The sequence below is a fragment of the Lutjanus erythropterus genome, chromosome 1 (genome assembly GCF_056507025.1).
Source record: "Lutjanus erythropterus isolate fLutEry1 chromosome 1, fLutEry1.hap2, whole genome shotgun sequence".
Classification (NCBI taxonomy): Eukaryota; Metazoa; Chordata; class Actinopteri; order Lutjaniformes; family Lutjanidae; genus Lutjanus; species Lutjanus erythropterus.
In genome coordinates, this window is record NC_139317.1 from 13058120 (window position 1) to 13084485 (window position 26366).

Sequence of the window (26366 nt, forward strand, 5' to 3'; positions counted from 1 at the left end):
TTTGGGTTTTTCAATAAAATATCCAAACTATTGATCTTTTTGTGTGTGGACTCCCTCCTTTGTTGCAACTTTGAGCCAAGCTGTAACAAATGGGAGCTCGTCTGGGATTTTGAAAATCCTTTAAGACAGTGTTCCCCAACCCTGGTCCTCCAGGCCCACTGCCCTGCATGTTTTAGATGTTTCCCTGCTCCAACACACCTGATTCAAATGATCAAGTTGTTGTCAGGCTTCTGCAGAGGCTTGATGACGAGCTGATCATGTGATTTTCGCAAAGTGAACAAGATCACTAAACCTGACTCTTTTCCATTACCACAGATGGAGGATTGTGTAGATCAGGTTGGTTCGGCCAAATTTGTCAGTAAATTTGACCTTTTGAAGGGTTATTGGCAAGTGCCCTTGTCAAAACGTGCTCAGGAAGTTGCTTCGTTCACAACATCTTCAGGCCTTTGCTTCTGTAAAGTTGTGCTGTTTGGGCTACGAAATGCACCAGCTACTTTTCAGAGATGAATGAATACAGTAGTGGCCAGTTTGGATGGCTGTGCGGTGTACTTGGATGATGTTGTCGCCTATAATGACACATGGGAAAACCATCTACAGCACATCCAAGCCCTGTTTGACCATCTTGTGTGGGCAAATCTGACCATAAATCTAGCCAAGTGTGAGTTTGCCAGGGCTACTGTAACTTACTCAGGAAAGGTGGTGGGTCAGGGGCACGTTCGCTTAGTTAGAGCTAAGGTGCTGGCCATTGATCAGTTTTCCCCACCAACAACTAAAAAAGGCATGGTAGGTCATTATTGGGTATTTTGTAAGGACTTTTCTACTGTGGTTGCCCCTCTTACTAGTCTCCTCAGTGAAAAGGCAAAGTTTGAGTGGTCACCCCTGTGTCAGCGAGCTTTTGAAGAGGTTAAGCTCTTGATTTCCTGTGCCCCTGGGAGAATGGGAGAGCCTTTTAAGCTGCAGGTTGATGCCAGCAAGTCAGGGGCTGGTGCAGTACTGTTGCAGGCAGGTGAGGATGAGATGGACCACCTGGTCAGCTTCTTTTCCCGAAAGTTCAGTTCTTATCAGTTGAACTACTCCATTGTGGAGAAGGAGGCATCAGCACTAATATGGGCCTTGCAGCATTTTGAAGTCTATGTAGGGGGGGAGTGGAGCCACTGGTAGTTTACACTGATCACAACCCTCTTACATTCCTCCATTCTTTGCAGAACCCATGTGTCTTGTTTTTGTTTACCCACAGACTGGGTGGGTCGTCAGTGGGACTGGTTGCACCTGAGAGCTGGGAGGAGCCAGAGGGCATAAAAAGATCTGCTCTCTGGCTGGGCTGCTGCCACCATTCCTCATGGCCATCTCACCATTTTAGTTTGGGTTTGAATTCTTATTTCAGCACTCATACATACACCCCTACACCCCTATCCACCCACACATGCACTACATGCTTCATCCCTTTCTACACATTAAAACATCTAAAGTTTATACCTGTATAATGAAATGTTTCAATAATGTTTGTCTTCTGGTTACAGGAGTGAGTGATGTTTAAATGAGACGGAGAGAGACATATTTGCGGAGGGTGTGATCCCTGTCTTTCACACCAGCTAGATCATCAGTGAAAATGTCCTTGAAAAAATTCTGGAAAATGATCTCTACAAAAGAGTGGGAACCATGTTAATGATTAATTTTCACCAGGTATATGGATGTGTGTATAGCTAGAACACAAAGTACCTTTTGGCTGAGATCATACTGGCATTGTTTCCTCGTAAATTAGTACTTAATAGCCACTTCCTGAAAATAGAACAGAATCAATAACTAAAAGTCACTGAAAAACAATTCATGTTGCTCCTTATGTAATTATATTATCTAATCTAATCCTAATGTAAACTGAAGGCACACCAAATACGTTCGAATGTGCAACAAACTCTTAATAATAACTTTACCTCAGTACAGTCAGATACCAAGTCTAAGATCTCAAGTCCATTGCTGCCCCCCATTGGGAATAAGTCAGCATTGCCCTTCAAGATATTGATCTTCAGGATTCTCATTCACTGCTCATAGTCGAGATGTGCATACATCACCTCTAACAAGACCAGGGCGATACAACAATAACAATATATAACTGCAACAGACACTTCATCGATAGCAATAAGAAAATTGTTTAATTTAATGTTCAGTAGTTTCACTTAAATGCATTGACTGCAAACAGACATGAAAGCGAATAACAAATACACCCCGGCTCATAAACAGCCTTGATGGAGCGTGATATGAGTGACACACATAAATAAAATGGTTCAATGCAAAGTAACGGTTTAATTCAAAATAAACTGGCTACTTTTTCCAAGTATCTTTTATTATTCAATAGGTCATTTTAATTATCAATATCAACTGAAATGATACATGTTATTGTGATAAATTTTTCATCTATATCACCCAGCCCTACCTCTAACTCTAAAAACTATTTATAAATCAATTTGCATTAAAAACAAATTTGTTTCCAATGAAGTGACTGAAGTGACTCTGTTTGGCCACACCAGATATCCCCAGACCTTGTGCCTTTAAAACAGAGAGAAATCATGTATTTTGTAGTTGTAGTAGCCGCTGTAAATATCTTATGTACATTTACTTCATACTTGTGTTTTGCACACAAACCGTAGTATGATGAAAGTGTAGTTTTACAAATTAAAATACTCAACTAATGTGCAAGTTCATCTTATCACCTAATAAATGACAGAGACAAGAACAAGAACTGCTCAAAATTTTATTAATTCTTTATTTCAGGTAATCACAATCATGTATTTAAATAGGAATACAGACAGTAGTCTAAAATATACAGAAGAATTGGCTTTACAATCTTTTATTTTCACTTGATTTGCCTTAACCAAAAAGTGTTCTGTGATAGTAACATTAAAAAACATTTGAACAGTGTAATGTGGAACAGGTAAACAGCTTAATAATATGTATTTTACACTCTGTGAATATCAAAGAATGTTTAAAAAAGAATCAAAACATTGAAAGAACGGATGCTGTTGATCATTTATGAAAGTTTTTTAGTGGCTCAGAAAATATCCTCTAATGAATTCAGACATCTACTATATACATTTATTTTACAGCAGCAGGCACCGCAGTCATTCAATGTAACTATTGAAAGTATCTCTGCCTGAGTCTTTGTGCGTTGGACTGATCTGATTGAGTTAGGAAGACGTGTGATTTGACCACAAATTATTAGGCTTTGGTTTAGTTCATATCTGAGTATAAACACCATTTTTTCCCCACACTTGTTCATTGCTGCAAAGAACTTAAACTTTGTCCCTAAAATCACATTCAGACTGTCTGACATTTACAAGTTAAATGTCATAAATGCATTTTTTGTGAACTCTGAGTGACATGCCACAAGCTATCATGAAGCAGCGCATACCAGAAAAACTGATAAAACAAGTGAACGGTAAAATATTAACAAGGTTTAGCTGCAACTGAAAATTAATTTTTTATTATACCTTTGTCAAATTCACCAGCTGACCACTCCTTTTGTTAAGTATTTCTGATTTTCTTCTTGTCTTAGCACCTGGAGTGTGAATGTTCACATTAGGATTTAACTAAAATGCTTGTGTTACGTTGTGGTGTTGGTCTGGCGAACTGAACAACATCATCCAAAGGTTCTGGTTCTCTTCATGAACGTCGTCCATCACTATTTCCTTTATAGCTACCTGTATTCTAATGTTTAGCCTGCGAGGTGCTCAGGAGTAGAACGTCAGAACGCTCTTGTGGTTGCCTCTGATGAGCACGGTGGGTGGGAGGTCCTTTGTCAGAACGTCCAGCCAGGCCATGTAGAGGAAATCAGAGATGGACTCCTTACGGGCAATGGGCATGCTCCTGCAGGGCGGGGAGGGGGACACAGAGTATGTTAGACGCTGTTCCTTCACACACTGGAGTAAGTTTGCAGCTCAGTGTTATTGAGGTACTTACACAATGATCAGGTTGGCTGATTTGGAGTTTTGCTGAAGCAGCTCGTTCAGTCGTACCTGGAGGTTGGTCTGTAAAACAGAAGCAGTCATTTTTGTAACTGAACTGAAATTAAATTTAGCTGTTTAAGACGCCACCTCCAAATCAAATGAACAGATAATAGAGTGCTGTAGAAATAGTCCTAAAACCAGGAGATTATTTAGCAAAGTCGGTGGGTTTTTGCCTGAAATATGATCTGTGGTTAACACAAGCTTAAAAGATTTTCACATTTTGTTATACAGACATTTAATCCCCCAGTCATTAAATTTGAAGCTTTTACGTGTCTTAAAAATGTGGTTGCTAACAAGTGGCTACATGAGACTAAAGCGGTTGTTGCGGACATTAAAAGTCTTCATGTCGAACACTAGTCACTCAGTGGTAGTGACTCTGAGTCATGTTTGTTTATTGCCCACCGTTGACTTTTTACCTCTCTGCATTGCATTTAGGCTTCAAAATTCACAAAAGTGGTGTTTGTGAAGATTATCTTGTTGAACAAAACATGCCAATATCATAAACTTTTGTTCGTTACATAGTTTATTTTCTGCAGTAATCCAAAATCCAATGGAAAATCCCATTGTCTTTTTGTGGAGGGAACCAGAGCGATGCTAACTTCTAGGTTCCCGCAGTACTCTATTGACGCTTCCTAAGTCCCGCCTCTTTTCACTCTGTGCGCAGTTGAACCAGGTACATAATCTGCACCAGCCTTTGGCTAATATTTGCAAAACGCTAGCTAACCTGCATTAACCATTAATCATTAGCTAGCTAGTTAGCTAATGTTAGGAAAATTCTAAATAACTAGCTAGCTAACCTACATTTAATCATTTAAGTACATCTGATAGTTTATGTTCAGAAAACACATGCTAACTAGCTAACTAAGCCACATCAATTCTTAGATAGCTAGTTAGCTAGCGGTTTGCTAACATTACATAACTTTAGATGTGACTGTGCAGCTTTTACAGGTCCAGCAACATCTTTCAACTATTTAAAAAAAATTTCTTTTCTTTTCCGTGATTTATCCACAATAACCATGATATTTAAAAACATGATTATTATGTTAATAATATACAATACACATGATGATGACACTGACATGACACTGTGACTTTGACTGATAGCATTTTCTGTAGATATAATGATAATATTATTGTGAATTATTTTGACCACAATGACCACAGTGAAAATCCATATTTTCAACACAGACACGCCGAGCACATTCTATATCTAAGCACAGGAAACAGGAAAGGAACTAGATGACCGAGGTTTTGCTGGTTACCAAGCTGGAGCACAAAGCAAAAAGGGTCGGGGCTTAAGAAAGGTCAACTATGTCTGCTCTGCATATAAAGTCTTAACTTAGTGGTTTTACCTTCTCTTCAAAGCTGCTCAGCTCTTCATCAGTGATCCTCCAGGGCTGCTCTTTCCGCATGGCTTCAACCTGAGCCGAGTCTTTCGAGTCCTCGTGCAGACGGAACGGCTCAATCATGTCCTCTAACTTCTTCAAGCTGGAGGAAAACAGATAACAGCATGAGCTGAATGTGGAAAATATTCACCTTTTTTTAATCATATAATATGCAGACAGTATAAGGTGATTAAATCCTGCTATTACTGTCGCACCATCTGGTCTGCTGTCACTGTTATAGCTAAAAATAAAATGCAGTTACCTGTCAGAGCGCGGCGCGACGTGGATGTCATCAATGACATTGATGTCATTGCAGTTAATTCTGAATTTCTTCAGCAGAGACCTCATCCTGCAGGACAGATGATCACACACTGATTAACTTTCATGTAAATGTTGGTTATTATTTTCAGTTAATGCTAAATAACATCTCCTGTGAAGTGATGTTGGCTCATGAATTTTCATTAATTTGCTCAATCTAACTTTCCCCCCATTAAGCTATAATTGATATTGAAACATTAATTAGTTTTTTTTTTACTCACTCCTCTTTATCCAGCTCACTGCGTCCAGGCTGCCCTGCGATGAAGATCCTTAATTTACTGTCCTTCCACTTCTTCCTGGTGGTGAGGATGTAGGGGAGCAGCAGCGTGAGGCCTGAGAGACAAGAGATACACTTTTTACTGTAACACCAAAGAATCCAGTTGGTTCTATTACAGGCTATATGTTTATTTATATTTTACATATGTCTTTGCAGCTCTCAATTTATCTGTCTGTCACCAGGACATCTCAAAAACTCATCAAAGGGATAGTTCTGATTTAACTGAAGTGGGATTGTGTGAGGAAAAAACGTCCTGCTGTGAACAGAGTCAGCAGCAAAACATTTTAGCCACCTACAAAAAAGGCCCACCTAAAAAAAAAAAAAAAAATCAATATCAGCTTAAGTGGAGGCTATATTTAGAGTATTCTCACTACTATACTTTGCTGTCAGACAGTGTTTTCCAATGTAAAATTGATGTTTTAAAGCTTGTTTACTTCACAGAACACAGGAGTTGCTGGTCTTTGTGTTATTGTGTGGCTTGAGTGAATCTGAACTTTAAAACACAGAGGGAAAGTTACTGACTTTGCCAAAGAAGTTTGGTTGCTTTAGAGAGAGAGAGATTTTTGTTTTTCTTATGTAACGGTTTTCCATCAGAAAAGCCTGTCTGATGGCAAGGTAAAGTGGTGAAAATACTCTAAATATAGCGTACACTTAAATTTTTTAGTTGGCTAAAATACATTTTGCTGCAGACCTTGTCCACAGCAGAACACTGCTTAGCTTCCCACACCCATACTGCATACATCCACTGACTATAGATGAGTACCTCATACTACCCTGCTTTAAATAATCCAAACTATCCCTTTAAGGATAATTTGTGTGTAGCATCATGTAGAGGACTATTGAGTGTTGTTTACATTTATGACTTCTAGATTACAATCTCTTCCGTCTTTTTGTTCCATTTTATTTTATTGTTTTATTGTTTATTACCCTTTTCCACATCACCATATTTTAAGCGCCACGTCACAACTCAGGAAGTTGTAAAAAATAAATGATAAAAAGAACAAGGTAAAACAAACAAGCACAGAAAGAAAACATATAAATAAAAAAGGGAGGCTGAAGAGGAGTTGAACATTGTTATGTGCGCGATGTCACAGTAGATGGAGTCACTGCAGTTGGATCCACTGAGTGGCAAAAAGACAACTGAGTGGCAGCTTGAAGGCCAGAAAACAGAACAATCTTTATACAAACTGCCATACGCTAAAGAAAGAGGAGCAAACGGATTGCTGAAATTCACAGAAACAACTGGAAGAGAGAACCCGATTCCTGGCTAAATGTCAATGTCCACGGACTACTGTGTCTTTGATAAGTTGTATTGATCACTGTCGAGTCCAAATGCCTTCAGTTTACACAGATAATCTATTTTTTCACTTCTAGTTTTGCACTTTTCTGATCCTGACGCTCAGTAACATCATGCCTGGACTACAGCTGCTAACTGGACCAGACAAACAGTAGAACTTTAAGATAACTAACTTGATCTTTGTAAGGTTAAATGATTTTACGTGGTGATGTGATCAAATAGTGTTTCATATTTAAGTATTTCATCTCATTTCTCACAGGAAAGTAAGATAAGAAGAAGGGACACTGAGATTTACTGGAAATATTCAGTTTGTAAGTTTAACTTTTCCCCCTCTGGTAGACATGGGGCACTGAAATAATCTGTTGATGTGCTGAAATCTAATGTTTAAGCACTTGGTTTCATACTGTGGCGCTGATATTTTCCCCTCCAGGGGGTGTGGTTGTCAGAGTATGACACATTGCGCTCTATACTCCTCTACAGATCAAGTTCAGCAAGATAAATTGTACATACAGTAAATAGCAGGTAACAGGCCAGAAATTTGACTCCTAGTCAGGAGGAATTTTGGACAGGCTATTGAAATATTCCCCGTAACTTGAAGAAACCATCTGTGGCTCGTCCAATAGATAATTTTAATTTTTCAAAACTTAGAAAAACATCACATCATTCAACCAGATTGAAAAATGGGGTGACTTTGCAGGATAATAGTAACCTTCTTCTTGTAGTGTTGCAGAGGCAATTACATCTTCATTTCAGGCTGTGTGTACGGTTAACAGTGGGCATGGCTGAAATGGTATATGTAGAAGAAGACAGAAGATAATAGATAGCGCATCAAACACTTCTATCTGCATTTATCTGCATTAGCATCAGGGAGACTGTGATGTGTCTCTGCGCACGTATCTGTTACAGGCGGAGGAGGTGCACAAGAGGAGGCAGCCTGGGGGGAATCAACACCTACCTCCATCGTCAAACAGCCACCACACATCAATGGTGCCTTTAGGCTGTTTCTTCTTGAACTGAGCGCTGGCCTCCACCAGCTTCTCATTCATCTTGGCAACCTGCGGGGGCGGCGGGCCGCACACCGACACTGGGAAAGAGAGAGAGAAAAAAAAAAAACAGAGGAGAAATGAGAAGCGGATGACGGAGGGGAACAGTAGGAGGGGAAGTAATTCACCGAGCGAGTGCGCAGAGTTGAGCTGGATGGGAAAACTAGTGCAAATCAACATTAAGAGCTGACTCTACATCAGCAGGAACAGCCATCTCTCAGGTTTAATGTTCCAATGAGTGCGATCCAGATTGCATACTAACGACCAGCGCAGTCCTGCCAAGACGCAGCTCACTGGTGTGTGTGTGTGTGTGTGTGTGTGTGTGAGATGTACAGACAGAGACAGATCGAGTGAGCGGCTGCAAGCACCCTCTGCTGTCTGGGTTAAAGGGCTGCTCTTAAGAGATGCTCTTCAAACTGGAACGAAAGGGACCATATTATTGGATTACACCCTCAGAGACATCTTTAGTGGGAGCGCTTGATTCAATTATATCTCAATGGGAGTGTGGAGAAGTTTCCAAAAAAAGAGATGTGTGTCTTTGGTTTCATTTGTTAAATGTGCGTTATCTCAGCGGAGATGTGAGTGTGTGTGGCGGAGAGTGAGATAGATACGTCCTCTCTCCACATATTTAAAGATCACGCTCATCTTTCGATGCAACCTTTGCTTTAAAAAGCTTAGATTGAAACCTTTCTCAAATGTCAGGGAAGATTGTAACAGAGAGAAATAACCTCCAGACTGAGATACCTCTGGTCGTGAGCACTTGCTGAGAGGATTTCCTGGACTTCCTGAACAGTCCTCTTCCTTTGCCTCCATTCGGCATCGACTCGTTCTCCAGTGCCTGTTGCTCCCTCGCTGCTTTTATCGCCTCCTCTGAAAAGACAGAGTCAGATTTATGGTTTATGATAAACATGGAATCACTGTGAATATGTGTGACATTAGTTAGGATTGTCTGCGTTATTCTAAAGAAACTGGCAATTGTTGTAGCTAGAAATGCACAGAGACGTCATCTGTTTCTGTTCAACCAACATCACCTGTCTCTGTATTTGGACAGAAGACCAGAAGTGTGTGTGTGGTTTATACTGGAAGTTAAAGTAAATTAGGCAAATGTTGTATTTTCTAACCTCATATTCATTGGTGAGGCAACTGTTGTGCTTTCAAAGCATCAGGGTGATTTAATATTAGTATATAATTAATTATGAAACATATTTCCGCATCCTCATACTAAACTTTTCATCTCTCTTGCTCTCTTTTGTATTTTTATCTTTTAACTAAACCAAGTTTTATGAGTTGGATGCAACCACCACTCAAACCTGCCAACCTTGAGACCTTAATAAAGGAGGTTTTCAGTGCCAAAAAAATATTTCCTGCACTCTGGTGACTTTTAAAGAATGAAAATAACAAAAAAATAAGTACACTGCTATAGCATTTTATGCTGAATACTTTTAATTATACTTTAAATTCTCAGGAAAGAATACAGAATGATTCATGCCTCTAGCATGAACTTGCATAAATCTCTGACATAAACTAATATTCCTCAGTTTTCTTTCATTCATTTAGTTTTTGCCCTGCCCCTAAAAGAGAACTGATGTGGCAGATTTAATAAATTGCGTGCCCCTTTCCTTTAAAACTTTAAATAGGGGGGGATGCTCAAGCTACAGTTAATAATAGTAAAATATTATCCATATATTAATATTATAATATGCCATAATGATCTTTTAATATTAAAATTAAGTACTTGTGTAAATAGGTGCTTAGATAAAAGAAAAAAAGAACTCTAAACCTTACTGCATTACATTTTCTCCAGAATAATAACAAGCAACTTCAGGTAGAAGAAATATCCGTTTCCATTCTAATATTTGCTTTTTCTTGAATAACATGTTTGGATTCAGGTGCGTCTGATGACATCATATACACAGAAACATGGCAGAGAAATTTGTAATGTGTAATATGGTGTTAGCAAAATTGGATGCTCGTCTCAACCAACCCTTCACCCAGACAATCCGACAACAACAACAACAACAACAACAACAACAACCCTAAACCTCTGTAGGAGGGTAAGGTTGTTTCCGCATACGAACACATCGAAGTCGGAAGAAAATCCGAGGAGCACGTGAATGCAGTATTATCTGTTAACTATCTGACCTTTATAAATACTTTGTAATCTACAGAACAAAGTGCCTTGGCTTATCTGTGTTTTTTATTATATATTAGATATTGTATTTTATTATCAGTTACTGTGAGTTGTTGTGAGAGTAAAAGTTCAATCTCTGCAGCAGCAGAGTAACTGTTGAGTATAACTTTTGTTAAACCTTTAGTAATATGTCATACGTACGTGTCATTATGTTGTTAATATTTTACTTGTGTATTTAAGTTTATGTATCATAACTATGTTTATAATTATTTTTTATTACAAGTATATTTGTTTCCCTTTTCCTTTCTTTTAAATCAAAATTTTCATACACGATTAGCAATGTTTATGCACTTTATGTATTGGCAGTTGCACTGTAAGTGAACATCTTTCAATAAACAAATCTCTACAAAAAATAAAAGATTCAAACCTCTTTCTGTATTTTATTACAGAGGAAACTGCTTATCGTGATCACGGCGATCGATCAAAAGTTTAGGACAGAATCATTCCTACAAATGCTGTTTTAATAATTAGCTTATAGGCATCAAGTAGTGCTTACAGTCTTTATATATATATATATATATATATATAAACATTTAAAACCACAGTATTCCCTTTTCATAGATGTTTGCTCTTTTTTTTTTTACTTTATGCCTGAAAAGGAAAAAGCTAATGTAAGTAAATAGCGATGCTGTCCGTTTCATTACTTTATATTATGTGATAAATGTACAAATGTCAATTATATGGTCATCTGCATGAGAAATAAAGAACAACAAAACAATTTGATTATATTTGGTTAATCAATTTGAGCTTGTACAGGCGTAATCACTGTAAGAGGTTTTCCCTGTAGCTAAAAACTCATCAGTAAATGGAATTTCTTTTTTACTTTTTTCCTCCTTTCTTCCTTCTATCTAACTTTCCTTAGCACCTTGTTTTAAAAGTACAATAAATAAAATACAGTTGTTGTCATACTCTGGGTTTCTACAGGTACTTAGCAAGACTAAAATCCAATTATTGTAACAACTACAAAAAAACCCAACACAGACCCACTCCACATTAACAACGTTAACTCCCGCAGCTCCTCTGCACTGAGGTCACAGGTGAGCTGTTTCAAACCAGGTTGCATGTCCTGACGTCCCTAAATCCTTCGTAATATAATGAGCCTCAAAGGGTATTGTATTTAATTTGTCGAAACTTGCAGAAGCCCTGCATACTGATGCAGGAGTTCCTGTAGATTAAAGCTCACATCCTGAAGAATTGTTCATACTGACCTTCTGCCTCGACAATGTGCGACACATCGAGCCCCTCGTTCATCCTCATCACCACTGTCCCGTACTCAAAGTCAAACGCATCGCTGTCAGAAAGAGAAAGGGAATGAGAACGCCATTTCAACATAAATATCTCCTACCTATGTTTAATATTTGGGTACATTATTGTCATGTGTGCTTGTGTGACTTACTGCAGGATTCCCACATAACTCTGCACTGCCTCTCTGCCTGCAGTCCTCCAGTTCCTCTTGAATCCCATCATTAGTGTATTCGGCTTCATACGGCCGAGACCAGACGCCTGTAAGCAGAAGCACAACACTCATAGCGCAAAGATAAAAACCGCAAATCAGTTAATTAAAGCAACACAGGCACTGTGTTACCCTGCAGTTGTAAAACCTGGTGTCCTCATTAACTGAAAAAGGAAAGAAAATCTCCAAAAAAAGTTTCAAAACGTCCTAGACGAGACGGCTGTGAAGCTGTTTTACTACCAGAAATTATGACCAGATCACTCAGCAGATCTCTCTTTGTCTGCGGGGACTCATCCAATGCAGTGTTAATCAATTATAGCTTTTAATCTGCCGTGCCGTTTGAAGTAAGCAATCCTGACAATGAACCGGGGCCTTATCTCCAAAGTGCGATAGCCAGAGCCATAAGACTGTTTTTCTGCTCCTCATTGACTCTCTCCTCTTCCTCCTCCTGCACTAATGTCTTGGTCAGATCCTCAAGACAAGTTCAGGCAAGAGTCATAACACGGCAATAGATACTCGCGGTTGTGAGGAAGAAACCGGACAATAAAAGCTGTTTCTGCACCGTTTAAATCAGCTAAATCATTAATCGAGTGTGTTTTTCTGGGTCAATGTGTTTTTTTTTTCTTTTCAGCTGAAGACATGTTTCGTAAACCACGACCACACTGACCTGCAGCAGGCTTTCGGCTCCTTGCCTGAAGTCATCACAGGCCACGGCGGCGTAAAATGCCTTGCGTTTGGTCTTCCTGAGCCACATTTGGTTCTTCTCCATGCCAGCGTTCATTTCTTCCCGGGCCTCTGACCTCGGCCCCTGAAAGAAATCACATAAACATAAAGCTGCATGCAAGTGTTTGCAAGAGTGTGTTTCATATTCAGAGGACACAACTGACCCTAAACTTCAGTCTCAGGTATCCAGACATTTGGCATTTCCCTCATCCCTGCTTGATATTCTCCTGAACATCCCCTGCATGTGAAGTCTGCACTCTGCACAATTTAAATTTGCCTGATATGCAAATCGTGATTTGAATAGAAGGTTGGTATTTAAATGAAGATCTGGGGGAATTTGGGGTGTGTGCTGCTTTGGTTATATCCACTGTTTTGCATTTGCTAATAATGACATTACACGGTATAACCTTACCACAAAGACTTCACAGGTGATACAGAGTCCGTAGTTCTTAGTGAAGCCATGAGCCAGGTCAAGGAGAGCCGGTCTGCTCCGCGATGAACCTGTCAGCGATAAGATCTGAGGCCTGAGAAAGAAACAAGAACGTGTTTCAATGTCACTCTGCGCTTTAGGATTCTGAAAATGCCTGTTGATTATAAGGGGACACTTCAATGCAAAATCAAAAATATTTATTTTTCCTTTTGTCTGTTGCTATTTATCCGTCTGCATTGTTTTTGTGTGAGTTGCCCGGCTACTCAAGCTCCAAGATGAAGAATCCATGTGGGAACTATTGTCTTTCTACAGCAACTACTTTCTGTCTACAACAGAAAGAAAGTAGTTCCTCATCATTCCCAGTGAGCACTTTTCTGTGTAAATGATGTTTAAAACATTCAGAATTGGTTCAAAAGTTAATTTTTTTCCCTCTGACTATCTGAAGACGTTGACTGAACGTTCACATTTAGACCATATTTCACTAGGATGTGCAGCAGTGAAAGTTTTCATCCTCTACAAAGTGCAGATAATAGCCTATCATCATTTTGGACCCTGACTAGGAAACTATATCCAAATGTCTCAGTAGAATGCCAGAAAAAATATTGCCACACACAGGATTTGAACCCTTGTAACCTGCATTAAGGAGCTGTGTTTAAACCCACTCATCCACCTCATCTTCCTCATCATTTCAATGTCTTTGTTGCTCTTTATAATATGTCGAAGCTGTAACCAAGACGCCTAAGTAGCAGTGAGTGCAATTTCTTATTTTATATTAAGAACTTCTCTCATCACGCTGCCCTGGAAGCTTCTTGTTGGCAGCACACTGTCTATATCAACCAGTTTCCAACCAGAAAGCAGTGCTGAAAACCCATTTGGTGCTGACTGCATTATCTTGAGTGACTCGGTCATCATTGCTACAAAGACGTTGCTGTTGAGCTTTGAGCACCACAAGCCAAGTGCCAACTAGTTCCATTATGTTTGAGAGAAGGCAGACATCCCTACTGCTGATACCTCCAAAACGCTGCAACTCGCACCAAAAAACTCTAGACGGATAAAAAGCATAACAGGCCAGAGAAAAAATGGGGTGAACTGTCCCTTTAATGCTTCAGTTTTGTTTATGTGTCATGCTGTTATGAACAAGGCGTATTGTCTTGAATTATATATCTCCTCCTCTCCGTCCTCGGTGATGCATTTTACCTGAAGTTCTTGACGTGATCCTCGACTCCAGAAAGAGACAGAGCGTTACCGACCGCACTCACAAATGTCACCGCCTGCGTGGACGAACCCCAGTTCACATCTGGAGAGAAAAGAAGAGTCCGACCGGTTTAGCTCTACCACACAGGCATCGTGACTGTACTTCCAAACATTACTGCATACCACACACAGCTCACCTGGCTTCTTGACCGTGACATAAATGTAGAGGAGGATTTCAATGCCGTACGTGAGCAGAGCCGCCCACCAGTTGATCACAAACATGACGACACAGCAAAGCAAAGCGCCCAGCAGGGACAGCCACATGTTGTAGTATTTATACGCAGGTCTCCAACCTGGGAAGATCATGACAGAAGAAAGATCACGTTTAGTAACTGCAGACTGCTGGACAAGTGATGGGAAACACACTCTATACAAAAGTACCCATTAACAGTGACATGTTGTATTGAAACTGTAAAACTCACTTTAAATTTAAAATCTAATTATCAAATGCAACCCAATTTGTCTCAGGAAATGTCTTTAATTAGGTGGTTTATGTGGTGAAGCCTCATTTTAATATAGTCGCAGTCACTTACTGTACAAATACTTATTTTTCTTTTAGAATTAGGGATGCACACTAAATATCAGGGCTGATAAATTACCAACAAAAATTGGGAATTTATATTGTTGTTTTATATTGTTGTTTATTATTCTAATAGTGAAATCATAGCCGATAAATATCAGCTATAGTAATATCTGAAATGCCAGATTATGTCGAAGAGTTGCACCCACAAAATGAACCATAAAAAAACATGTCCATCTTCATTTTTGCAACTTTAAATAACAAAATCCCAACAGCTCAACGAGCACACTTTGCCTCAGCCTTCATGCAGCATTTAAAAAACCTTTTTAAAAAATAAAAAGAGGAATTTGCTGAAAGATTTATCTAAAAAATGTTTAACTGGACACACCAATATTGTAAAATCAGCAAGAAATATAAAATAACTGTTTCAGTGCGCTGCAAAAGCATTTAATTTTAATTCTAAAGCAACATGCTCAGCCAAAGCCAAAACATATTTGTGAATTTTTTTGATGTACTAGAGAAAAACAAATGCACATTTGAAGAGTCAGAACTATTCTCTGTTTTTATCGTCATAGTGATGTCATTTTCATTTGATTGGTCAGAGCTGTTGGATATTAAATCATCAGTCCAGCTTTGCTCACTACGTCTTAGCCTTTCTTAAATATAAAATATGAAATTATAGGTTATCTTATCGGTATTGGTCGTGAGAACCAGGTAATTATCTGTTATCATGTCAGCTGAAAAGAAAAATCCATATTGTGCATCTATTTATAAGCTACTTTGTCTGCAGGGACCCACCTGGCGACTTGGCGTAGGATGCATGGAAGCAGGAGAAATTGATGAGAGCATAAGATGCCAGGAAGAAGTTTGAGATGATGGGAGCGATGGTGTTGAGATTACCTACGAAGACAAAAAGAAACCCCTTTAAAGTTGAAGTTATTTTCTGCAAACTGGACAATGTTAAACAGACCTTGGCTTCACATTAGCAGGCCGTGATGGACAATTGGACTGACCAATAAGAATGAAGCCCACAGAAATAAGGAATGTGAGGACGTAGCCGCGGATTGGCTCGTTGTTCTTGCCGTGTCCCTTGGCGAAGAAATGCAAGACCTTATAGATGTTGTCTTTACACAGGGCCTGAGGACACACAGAGCTTCGGTTAGAAAAGATTTTTGTTTTCAGGCGTTAGGAGAAATAATGTGGCTGTAGAAAAACATGGTGAGTCACTGACCTGGAAGACTTTGGGTGCACTGACGAGGGAAGCCAGAGCTGACGACAGGGTGGCTGAGAACGTTCCAGCGATGATGAGGGGACCAAAGCCAGACACCATGGTCATCACCTGAACCAGAGGCGAGGGCAGGAGAGCGTTAGAGATGAAGAAAAAGCTCTTCTTCTGTGCAGATTTGAGTTTAAAAGATTGCGTACCTGATTGTTGTTCAACAAGCCAAAATCGCATTTTTGACTTGCACAGGAGGAGAAATTATAGCCGAGCTCACAAGCGGCTGGTGCAAAGCTGCCAGTACAGTCGACTGCAGTGGTGCTGTTAATGAAGTCAGTTAAGTTTCCGGTGGCATCACGGACAACAGTGGCAGCTGATCGATTAGAGAGAAAAACAGATGCACTGATTAGGTTCTTTTCAGTACAACGACCAACACCACAGAAATAATAAAGATGCAAATAATTTGCTACAGTATGTCTTTTTACGTTGTTTGTTTTTTCATGCTATCAATAAAAAGGCAGATATATATGTGCAGCATCTGAGTCCAAGACAAATATATCCACAACAATAAAGGACTGAGCATCGTATTGTATCGTATCGTATCGTATCGTATCGTATCGTATCGTATCGTATCGTATCATATCATATCATATCATATGTTTTATATGAAAGAGGCAACTGTAAAATTATTAAAGTTTCTCACTGCATTTCTTGGATGAGTGTACTTACAGACACAGAGGGCCACACCCAGGTAGGTGATACCAGTTATCAGGATGGCCAGCAAGGTACCTTTAGGTATGGCTCCCTGGGGATCCTGTAAAACAACATCTGTGCTCTTAAACATGTCATATTACTGATGAAAACTGTTTATTTAATAAAAAATAATAATTTTAAAAATGTTAATTATTAAAGTAAAAATGTTTCATAATTCCAGTGAAAAAGTTAACCTTGTTAACATGTCCAGGTGGTGTTTTTCATGTGTTACAAGATACATCAAGAGCAAAATAAGCAGTAAACATCATGTCTTGTTTTGAAACCGCAGTGAGTAAGGGCAGCCTCAATAAAACGGATTCGGTCAGACTGGGTATATGATGTCATAAAGCTCAGGAACCAATCACAATAATCGAGGGGGTGGAGTCATACAAATCATTAGCGACGATGCCCAGCCCAGAGGAGAAACCGGACGTAGCTAGTTACTGTGATTAGCTAGCAAAATAGAGAGGAAGCCAGGTGCAGCTAATGAGGGGTGGCGGTGGGGGCTGGTGTGTGTGTGAAGAGGGCAGGAACTATTTGCATATTAACAAAACCTTGAATATTAAATGAAGGCAAAGTGCAGAGCTATATGCAAGCCATTTTAACAAGGTATTTGAATTTATTTAGCAAAAAAAACATATCACACTATTTATTACTTCTTTAGCAGCATTTTAGATTCAATGTCTGGAGGTGGACTTTAATATCCTTGATTACAATTAAAGCTGAAACAAGCAGATTATATTATATTCTTTTAAAGGGGGTCATTCCTTTTTTCCAACTCTATTAAAGATTTTGGAAATAGATCTAGGGATGGTTTTAGATGAAAACACCTGACTAAACATTATTGGGAAGGACGTTTTAAATTTATCCATAAATTTTATCTAGATGCATAAAATTTCCAAAGATAATTCACCAAACTGTCTTAGATGTAAAACTAAAGAATGAATATTTATGCATCTGTTTTAGCGAAGTGATCTGTTGAAAAGTGTCTGGAGCTCGGTTCATTGAGTCACTAAATCAGATTTTCAGTTGGATCAAAATGAATGCAGGTTATTATTTCTATATATCTCCGACTTTGAAGCTGTCTCTTTACCAAACATCATTAACCAAGGAAAAAAGATATATTTCTCAAGGACCATGGTTATTTTCTGACTTGGAAAACATTTCAAGAGGTGATCAATGATGGACTTGGACATTTTCTGCCCTTGAGCCTTCACGGATATAGCAACACCATAAATTGTAGACATATAAAGCTACTGTCACTTACAGTTCTGTCACTGTTTTTGTTTTGTTTTTAGTGCAGTCTTAGAAAATATATTTAAGCATACTTTTTTGCTTGTTTGTCTGTTTTGTTTACTAGGATGTATGCGGGTGGAGGAAAGGGATGTCTCGGTATGCTGTGTGTTATGTTTGCGTGTTTATCCACGGGTGCTGGTTATCGTGCACTCTTTGGGAATAAAAAGGTGAAAAAAGTACCAATACAACAATGTAAAAATCCTCTAAAACTTTGCATTCAAATTCCTGCTCAAGTAAGACTCAGCAAATTGTACTTAAAGTATTAAAAGTGGAAGTATTTGTTCTGCAGAAAATTACTCCTGTGCACACAATGACCTCTGTATGAAAAAGTTACCTTCAAGTCTCCAGAGATGTTGGCTCCAGCCAGGATTCCAGTCGCAGCAGGGAAGAAGATGGCGAACACTGAGAAAAATGACTCGTTTTCTCGAAAATCTGGCGGGAAATTCTCTAAGAAGATTTTCGCTGTGGAACAAAAGAGAAGAGAAACAGAGAGGAAGAAAGAAAATCAGGCGAATGAGTCAAATCTTCCAGTCAAATGTTTGTGTAATGAAGACGTGCATTAGTTCGGAGAGGGTGTCTTACAGTCATAATTGAAGATGCCTTTGGCTTTCTTATCGGTGGTTACAGGAATGAACGTTCCCACAAAAACGTTCACTATGGCCACCAGCAGGATGATGAGCAGAATAATCTGAGCCTGTGGGGACAGAAGGATTAAACTGATTAAAGTTCTGGCTGGACGTTTTACTGCAACAAGCCAACAGACTGGAGAGCATCATGTCCATTTCTCACCTTGGCCTCCCACTCCATCCCAGCCACTGATATGGCCAACAGCAGCACCACCGTGATACACCCGACGATCCTGATGTCGTTTATTTCATCCACCATGAGGGCAGCGTTATCCTGAGTGCGACAGAAGAGTGCATCATGAGCGCACAGCCAAAGCGATAATTCCTCCTGCAGTCACCCGACCATCGTGACATCACAAACCTTGAGCAGCTCCACCACGGTCTCGGCGAACCCCACCACGTACATGGCTACAGCCACCGCGTTGGCAAAGGCGAAGATGAGGCCGATCGACCCGCCAAACTCGGGCCCCAAACTGCGAGATATCAAGTAGTACGCTCCTCCTGAAATGACAACATGAAGCGCACACGTTAATACAGTGGTGGATGATTAATCGCCGCATCACTGATTCATTGATTTAATGTCAGGAGAAGTTAAGAAGGCTGTAAAACAGAGAAAAGGCTTCAAGAGGTGACATTCAGCCTCACGTCTGTATCTACACAAAGTGTCCTTGCGGTCATCCTACTATCACCTCATAAAATATTTTATATCAGTGTGCTTGTGTTTTATCTCAGGCTGTATACGTTTATAAATAATGTTTAAACTGTTGGTGCCGGCTTGTGCGAGTATTTGTTTATGAGTGAAATGCATGGAAGGTTACATTCAAAACGTTTCGGTTTATGAAATCGAGGGGTGAGAAACAGACAGGTGTAAATGACATTTCTGGGTGAAAATGAGTTATATTTATATCAAATGAAAGCTCTCGACAAGCTCTGTCTGCTGGGAAAAACAGCACGTGTGAATTCTAAACCAATGCAGAGTTTTTAATCCAAAACCTGAACACACTAAATTATTTGGGGTCAAAGGGGCAGAATACAGGTACAGAAATATGAAATATGCTCTACATGTAACTTTACTTAACATCCATAATGTTTGATCGGTATTTTTGTAAATTGACCAAATGGTTATTTGGCTAGGATTCATGTAATTAATTGAACTAATAATTAGCTACATAACTTTAGTTAGGTATTTTATATATTATCACAAAGCTGTAGCCTATTTTCAGTTGGTTATTTGGTGATATGTTCATTATTAATGTTTTAACAGAATTAAATGCATTCAATGAACAAATATGATAAATCGATATTTTATTTTATAAATATGACTTACTGTTACTTTTTAACTTACTAAACTTACTACAACAATTTTTTAACTAGTATGAAACAGTCTGATGCCTCTAGAGAAGATTGGCTATATAGTTATTCTTAATGTCTCTTTTAAATCAGATGAAACGAGCTTGTCTTCATATTTTCCCAGCTAAAGTTACAGCGAGTCGTGCGTTCGCCAGTTGAAAGGAAGAAGGAGGAGATTTGCATTTAGGTCATTTTGTTTTGAGGTCATATTTTGTGGTTATTATGGTGGAAACCATCCTGCTTTTGTCCACAGGGGCCAAAATCAACATAATAAGAAAGTTCCCTGTAGTAGCTTTAAGTTACCTAAGATAGCTAACTAGCTGGCTAATAATTGATGTAGATTATCTAGCTAGTTTGCTATAGTTTTGCTAACATTAGCTAACTTAAGATGTGACATATGTCACTTTTATAGGTAAAGGAGAAAATTGAGTGAGGCACCAGGTTTGCTCAACTTGTATTGGAGCAAAGAGGAAAAAGGGGCGGGACTTAGTTAGTCTCTTAGTTTGTTTATAGTGTAACGTTAGCTTTTAACTTCTGCTGATTGCATTTAAGCTTCAAAAACATAAAAATGTTGTTAACTTGTGAAGGTGATCATCTTTCTGAATAAGTATCATAAACTTTTGTTATTTTCAGCATTAATTAAAAATCAGATGGAAAAATGCCGTTGCGGAGGGAACCAGAGTGATGCTAACTTCCAGGTTGGCCTACAAATACATGTCTGCATACACACTGTCGTTTCGGTTACTTTTCACTTTCTTCTAAACTGTAGTTTATATTTTTATTTCAGTTACCTAAAATGTTTTTTCTTACCTGGTGTTAGTTTTTAGTTTTAGTTAACTATAATAACCCTGGTCTGCAGTGGCCCCATTGTATGATTTTCTGTCGTCTGTGAAATGTCTGGTTAAATTAAAAATGTTTCTGCTTATGAAATGTCTCGTCTCACCTCCTCTGACGACACCGTTAGTACAGATGGCAGACATGGACAGGCCAGTGATGGTGGTGACCACACAGCTGAGAGCAATGACCACGATTCCCAGACCTGCAACACACACGTATAACAGCTCATATTAATTGTTTCTTAATGACAAATTACCCAAGCATGATATTAAAGTGGTCAGTCATAAAGCATTCTGATTATGAAATGAAACCCTCCTCCTCCTCACAGTCGCCTTTAAACACACAGAGAGAGTCGGAGTCCCGGAGGAGCCTGGAGGCTGTAAGTTACAGCCGTCTGCTTTACCTGCTCTCCCTGCAGCTTTTTCTGCTTCTCAAAACCATTTAGTTACGCTGCCTGAACAAAAGCTGCTGCCGATCGATAGGTTCTTAAGCAATGAACACACTCATGAAGCCATTCACACAGTTTCCCTTTTCTCTCTGACACACACACACACACACACACACACACACACACACACACACACACACACACACACACACGCACACGCACGCACATATTCACATTACTCATAGAGATTTGGCTCTCAGAATAGACCCTCAGCAACTTCAGATCATTATGGGACCTCAGAAAGGCTAGTTAGGTTGAATCTGCCCCAATTCAATCACTCTCTGCTAATGAGAGGAGGACTATATAATCCTTTAATTGTCCTAGAATCGTTGGAAACAGCACCCTCATTTCTCAAAACACAGGATGTAGGATGTGTCTGCTGGTGCCTGAAAATAACCCCAGTTCAACTGGGAGAACAAGGTCTGGGTTCACTGACGGAGAAGGGCTGGACTGACAAGTTTATATCTGTATAGGTGATTTATATCAAATATAAAATATAGAGGGCAACAGCCAAACCTACTCTGAGCTTTGTGAGAAGAAAATGAAAAACTCCCCCAAAAAACTAGAGTTCATATATATAAATAGAAGGGTGAGTGGAGGAAGTATTCAGATTCATAACTTAAGTAAAAATACTCATACCAAACTGCAAAAATACTTTTTTCTGCATTGAAAATGTTACTTAAAGGGTAAATTTTGCTCTTTTCAAGTGGATTTCCGTGTTCAGATGTCAGTAGAAGCAATAAATTCCTCCTGCCGCAAAATCTGTTGTTCGTCCTGCATCCAATGATGTCACAGTGATGTCACCGGATGCAGGAAGAAGTACAGGCTATTCCAGCTTGGATTTATAGACTCTGAGTAGCTAAGCAGCGTGCTAGATGAGTATTTTGTCACCTAACACTATGTTTTGACCAACAAAGTAAGAACCATGGCTAAGGTGGTGATAACACCACATGGGCTTAGGAGTCACAAGCTCACCTGCAATGCATTCTGGAACATGCAGGCACTGCTGCACAGCAAAACTCATTTTATTACAAATGCATCAAAATCATTAAAATAATTCAAAGGAAAAGAAGCAAATCTTCACATTTGCAAACCTGACACCAAGAGATATTTACATGATAAATAAATGACAAATAAGAATAGTTGCAAATAATTTTTCTCAGTTGTACTTGTACTGTTGGGTAGTTTAATTCATAGCAAAACTTCATATTTTATAGACTCATCATATGTTCTGTGTGTATCAAGAATCTTAATTTGTATCAAGTTAAGTTATCAAATAATCACAGTGAAGTGAAAAGTATATTTCACTCTGAAATACAGTGAAGTCGAGGTAGTAGTTGGTAAGAAATAGCAATTACATGAAAAGAACAGAAAGGAACGTGCAAAAGAAAACTGTGCGCTTCGGGACTTTGTGTCCCACGTGACCAAGATGTGTCCTTGTCTCACTCACCCCAGCCTGCCTGACCAAAGATCCAGGACAGACGGATGAACAACATGACACCCCAGATGTTCAGCATGCATCTCACCTGTGGAGGAGAAGAACAATTTAATTTATCAGTCTTCAGTGTGGATCATGATTTATTATTATGCCAATTAGGGGATAAAAACATGGTACATATTTGAACATATGGATGTTACAACCATAGTTACCATCTCAATGACAAACTGAAACATATGCAACTCAATTAAAAAGGTACTAAATAAAACTAAACAACATTTTGGGTCATTTTTTTAATGCCAGCAGCAGTTGAGCAAATATAAATCACTCCCAGGCTTAAAAGCCCCACTCTGTGTTATCGACCTCCTCTTGCCAGGTCACAGTTATGTAGCACGACCCTCCTTCTACAAAACAGAGGGAACCGTCATGGCCCAACATAACTCACCAGGACGCCTCTTATCCAGCCAAATTTTACTGCTCCCGACTTCTCAATGGGAGTGGCAGACTCCACATCATCAGAGGGGGTCCCGTCACTCCCCTCGCCATCGTCCTCCACAGTGTCTGGCACAGAGATCGCGCCATTCTGGTGGGAAAACACAGAAGCGAATATCAAGGAAAGGAAACATGTGCATGGACTGGGATATATTCATGATAAATATGTGCTTTTTAGCATTTTTTGTGCAAGAGAGCATCGTTATTAAGAAGTTATGGCATCTACTGCAAAGTGTGTTCTGCTCTCTGTGAAGATACAACCAGCCTTATCATGTAAAGTGAATTAAAGTTTACTATTGTAGTGTAATTTTTTTGTTTAGTCTTTTTTATTAAATGGTGTAATGTATGTTACTATTTGACAATGCAAAACGTGAACTTCAATAAATATTTGATCACAGAAAAGGCAAAGATCAAACATGACAAAGCTCATATAGATTAGAAAACCTGAGATAAGAAGATACTACATATATAAAAGCATATAGGAAGATAAGAAGTCACTAAAATAAATAGGAAATAAGATAAGAAGTAAATCTGCAGCGATTTATCGTTTTTTAAGCGACTATTAAATTAATGGACAAAAATTTTGAGTCATTTTTTGACAAAAATTGTCCACAGTCTGATTTCAGCTCCTGAAAAGTGAACATTTCCTGGTTTCTCTTCTCCTCTTTGACAGTAAACTGAATATCTTCGGGATGTGGACAAAACAAGACACTTAAGGACGTCAACTTGGGCTTTTGAATGATCAACATTTCTCACCATTTTCTGACATTTTATGGATAGCCAGTTGAAACGTTGCTTTTTAAGAGATAATAACTGAAAGCACTATTAGTTTATACATTTATTTATGTAGTTACTCATTTAAATTTATTCATGTGTGTTTGGCTTTCTCCTGCAAGAAGGAGAGGAAACCATGGTGGTTTGATCTGGATGAAACGTTTGCGCTGCAGAGACATTACACTGCGGCGTGTCTGTCCCTGTAAACTGAAGAGAGAAATGGAGAGAACGAGACAAAACCTAATTTTAACCATTTGCCATGATGATGAATATAGACAGTTAAATGACTCTCCTGCCCTGACATGTGATTTAGGGAGACCTCTCAGGTGTGTTTCATTTCTGTTTACAGAAACAAAGAGATTTTTGCCACAAGTTGTCAGTTTGTAATTACAGAAAGCAATCCTACTGAGTGCTGCTGGACAATTTGAAGCATATAACTTTGCATTCAAGTCATTTGTTAATTCAAAGCGTAGACAGCAGCAACATTCAGTGTACCATAGACAGTCAGCTTAAGTCTTCCCTGATGAATTTGGAGATTCTTACATGACAAACATTTTAAGATCTTTCTGTCCAGACACTGGTGACTGGGTGATAGATGACCTTACACATTCACATCACGTCTTGCAATCTGTCTTAAACCGGAATGAACACTTATTTTCTTTCATTTTCTGCCAGGGGAAGACTTCTTCAAGATCTGACCTGTTTTTGTCAGGTCAGAAATGCTAAACTAGTTCAGCCTATAAAAACCCAGATGACCTATAACCCCATCTCTTTTGCAAGACAAGGCAGTATAACGGCCCAATAAAAAGCACTAAAAAACCCTTAACTGTGTCAAGTTTGTTGATTGCTGTTGTGTTCCTGAAATAACTTTCAGTGTCCTTTTTGGTCTTGAGGCAGTTGAGGTTTTAATGACTGAACTGTGGACACTGAAGATCATGATGTTGAAATGATTAAACAACTGTAAAATATCTAATTTCACTCTCACTCCGGAGTCTTTGACCCGAGAGTGAATGGAGTGTGTTGCTGCGGAGCAGAACAAAGACTGCAGTTACAGACTTGAATTTGGGACACGGAGATAAACAGGCGTAAAATACTTTCTCCAGAAGGTGAGGTGAAGGGCAAACGAAAAGGTGTGCAGACTACGGAAAAAAAAAAAAACAGACAGACAGGAGGAGAACATAAGTGTGGAGGAGCTGAATCATGCACTGACCTTCTGAAACACATCGTGGAGCTCCTGCAGGGACGGTCGAACAGCCCGGTGACCACTCACGCTGCCTGCGTTGCGATAGAAGTCAATGTTGGGCACTCTGTCCAAGGTGTCGTGGCCAAAGGCGCTGACCACCGAAGGCCTGACGGTCCGGTGGTCCCCGTTGGAGAGGTTGGTCTCCTCATAGTGCGGGGGCTCGTCCAGGGTGGCATCATAAGCGTTGTTAACATGCTCGCCCCCTCCGTTCGACTTGAACCTCTCCATCAGGAATGCTGGAGGAGATTCTCAGATTTTTAGGATAAAACAGCAAAGAAGTGTCGGTCTTAAGTCTTCAGTTATCCAACAGTGTTTTAAAAAGATCAGAGCATAGACCAGTGGAGTTATCCTTGTTTATTGATGTATAGACTAGGCTAGGATTAGATTTATAGAGATCTCTCTCTCTGTTGCTCTGAGCTCCTTGCATGTAAGCTCATCTCGTTTCAGATGGCCTACCTTTATACCCGGCATCTGAGGGCCAGCTATTGGCTAACTCTCTGGATCAACCCTCAGAAAACTGACCAAGGGGCGTCAAATATGTCCTTGCTCCATCCTAAGGGGACACAAAGGCATTGCTTAACGATTAACCAAGTCATAAACCGACAAACGAGAGATAAAGGCGCTCATTGCCTGAGTTTAGGAGAATTGATTACTAATATTATTGTCTGAAGTGCAGAGCAACAGCACATGTTGTTCTGTGGCTGCGGTTTATGGGACTATGGATAGTATTTCCTCAGACCTGTGGGCCCTTTGGATGAATCACCGGGAAACATCCACATGAGAGCAAATATACCGAAGTAGGAAAAGTTTCAAGGTTACAAACCCTTTATGATATGTATGACTAAGGCAGGAAAATTAAAGATAATATTAATTTCATAACAGATATATAAGCGATAGCATATAATCAATAGAACATCTGTGATAACAAGACAGAAATCAATCTTCCATGAGTGATTTAATAAATGTTATCTCTAATGACTCTTTGACACAAACTTGGT

The 26366-nt window shown here is 39.3% G+C and overlaps 1 protein-coding gene across 1 annotated transcript; it reads right to left on the reverse strand.

Moving 5' to 3' along the window:
- Nucleotides 1-2735: 2735 nt before the first annotated feature.
- Nucleotides 2736-25811, reverse strand: slc12a1 (solute carrier family 12 member 1). Its single transcript, XM_084747641.1, has 26 exons — nt 25336-25811; nt 23305-23442; nt 22872-22947; nt 21080-21175; nt 19148-19287; nt 18950-19060; nt 18743-18854; nt 18495-18622; nt 16841-16925; nt 16318-16484; nt 16124-16231; nt 15906-16029; nt 15691-15792; nt 14510-14665; nt 14316-14415; nt 13101-13212; nt 12633-12773; nt 11909-12015; nt 11721-11803; nt 9066-9191; nt 8234-8362; nt 5926-6037; nt 5649-5735; nt 5354-5489; nt 3955-4022; nt 2736-3861 (listed from the first exon to the last, which is right to left on the reverse strand). Exons 1-26 carry the CDS (start codon nt 25594-25596, stop codon nt 3726-3728), a joined length of 3141 nt encoding a protein of 1046 aa, XP_084603767.1. The 5' UTR covers nt 25597-25811; the 3' UTR covers nt 2736-3725.
- Between the last annotated feature and the right edge of the window lie 555 nt (nt 25812-26366).

Excerpts from the sequence above, each read along its gene's own strand:
- slc12a1 (XM_084747641.1), bottom strand. The coding sequence starts at position 25,596 with ATGGAGAGGTTCAAGTCGAACGGAGGGGGCGAGCATGTTAACAACGCT. Across the intron at positions 12,016-12,632 it reads GAGCCGAAAGCCTGCTGCAG|GCGTCTGGTCTCGGCCGTAT; the intron begins GTCAGTGTGGTC and ends TTCTGCTTACAG. Across the intron at positions 9,192-11,720 it reads GCACATTGTCGAGGCAGAAG|AGGAGGCGATAAAAGCAGCG; the intron begins GTCAGTATGAAC and ends CTGTCTTTTCAG.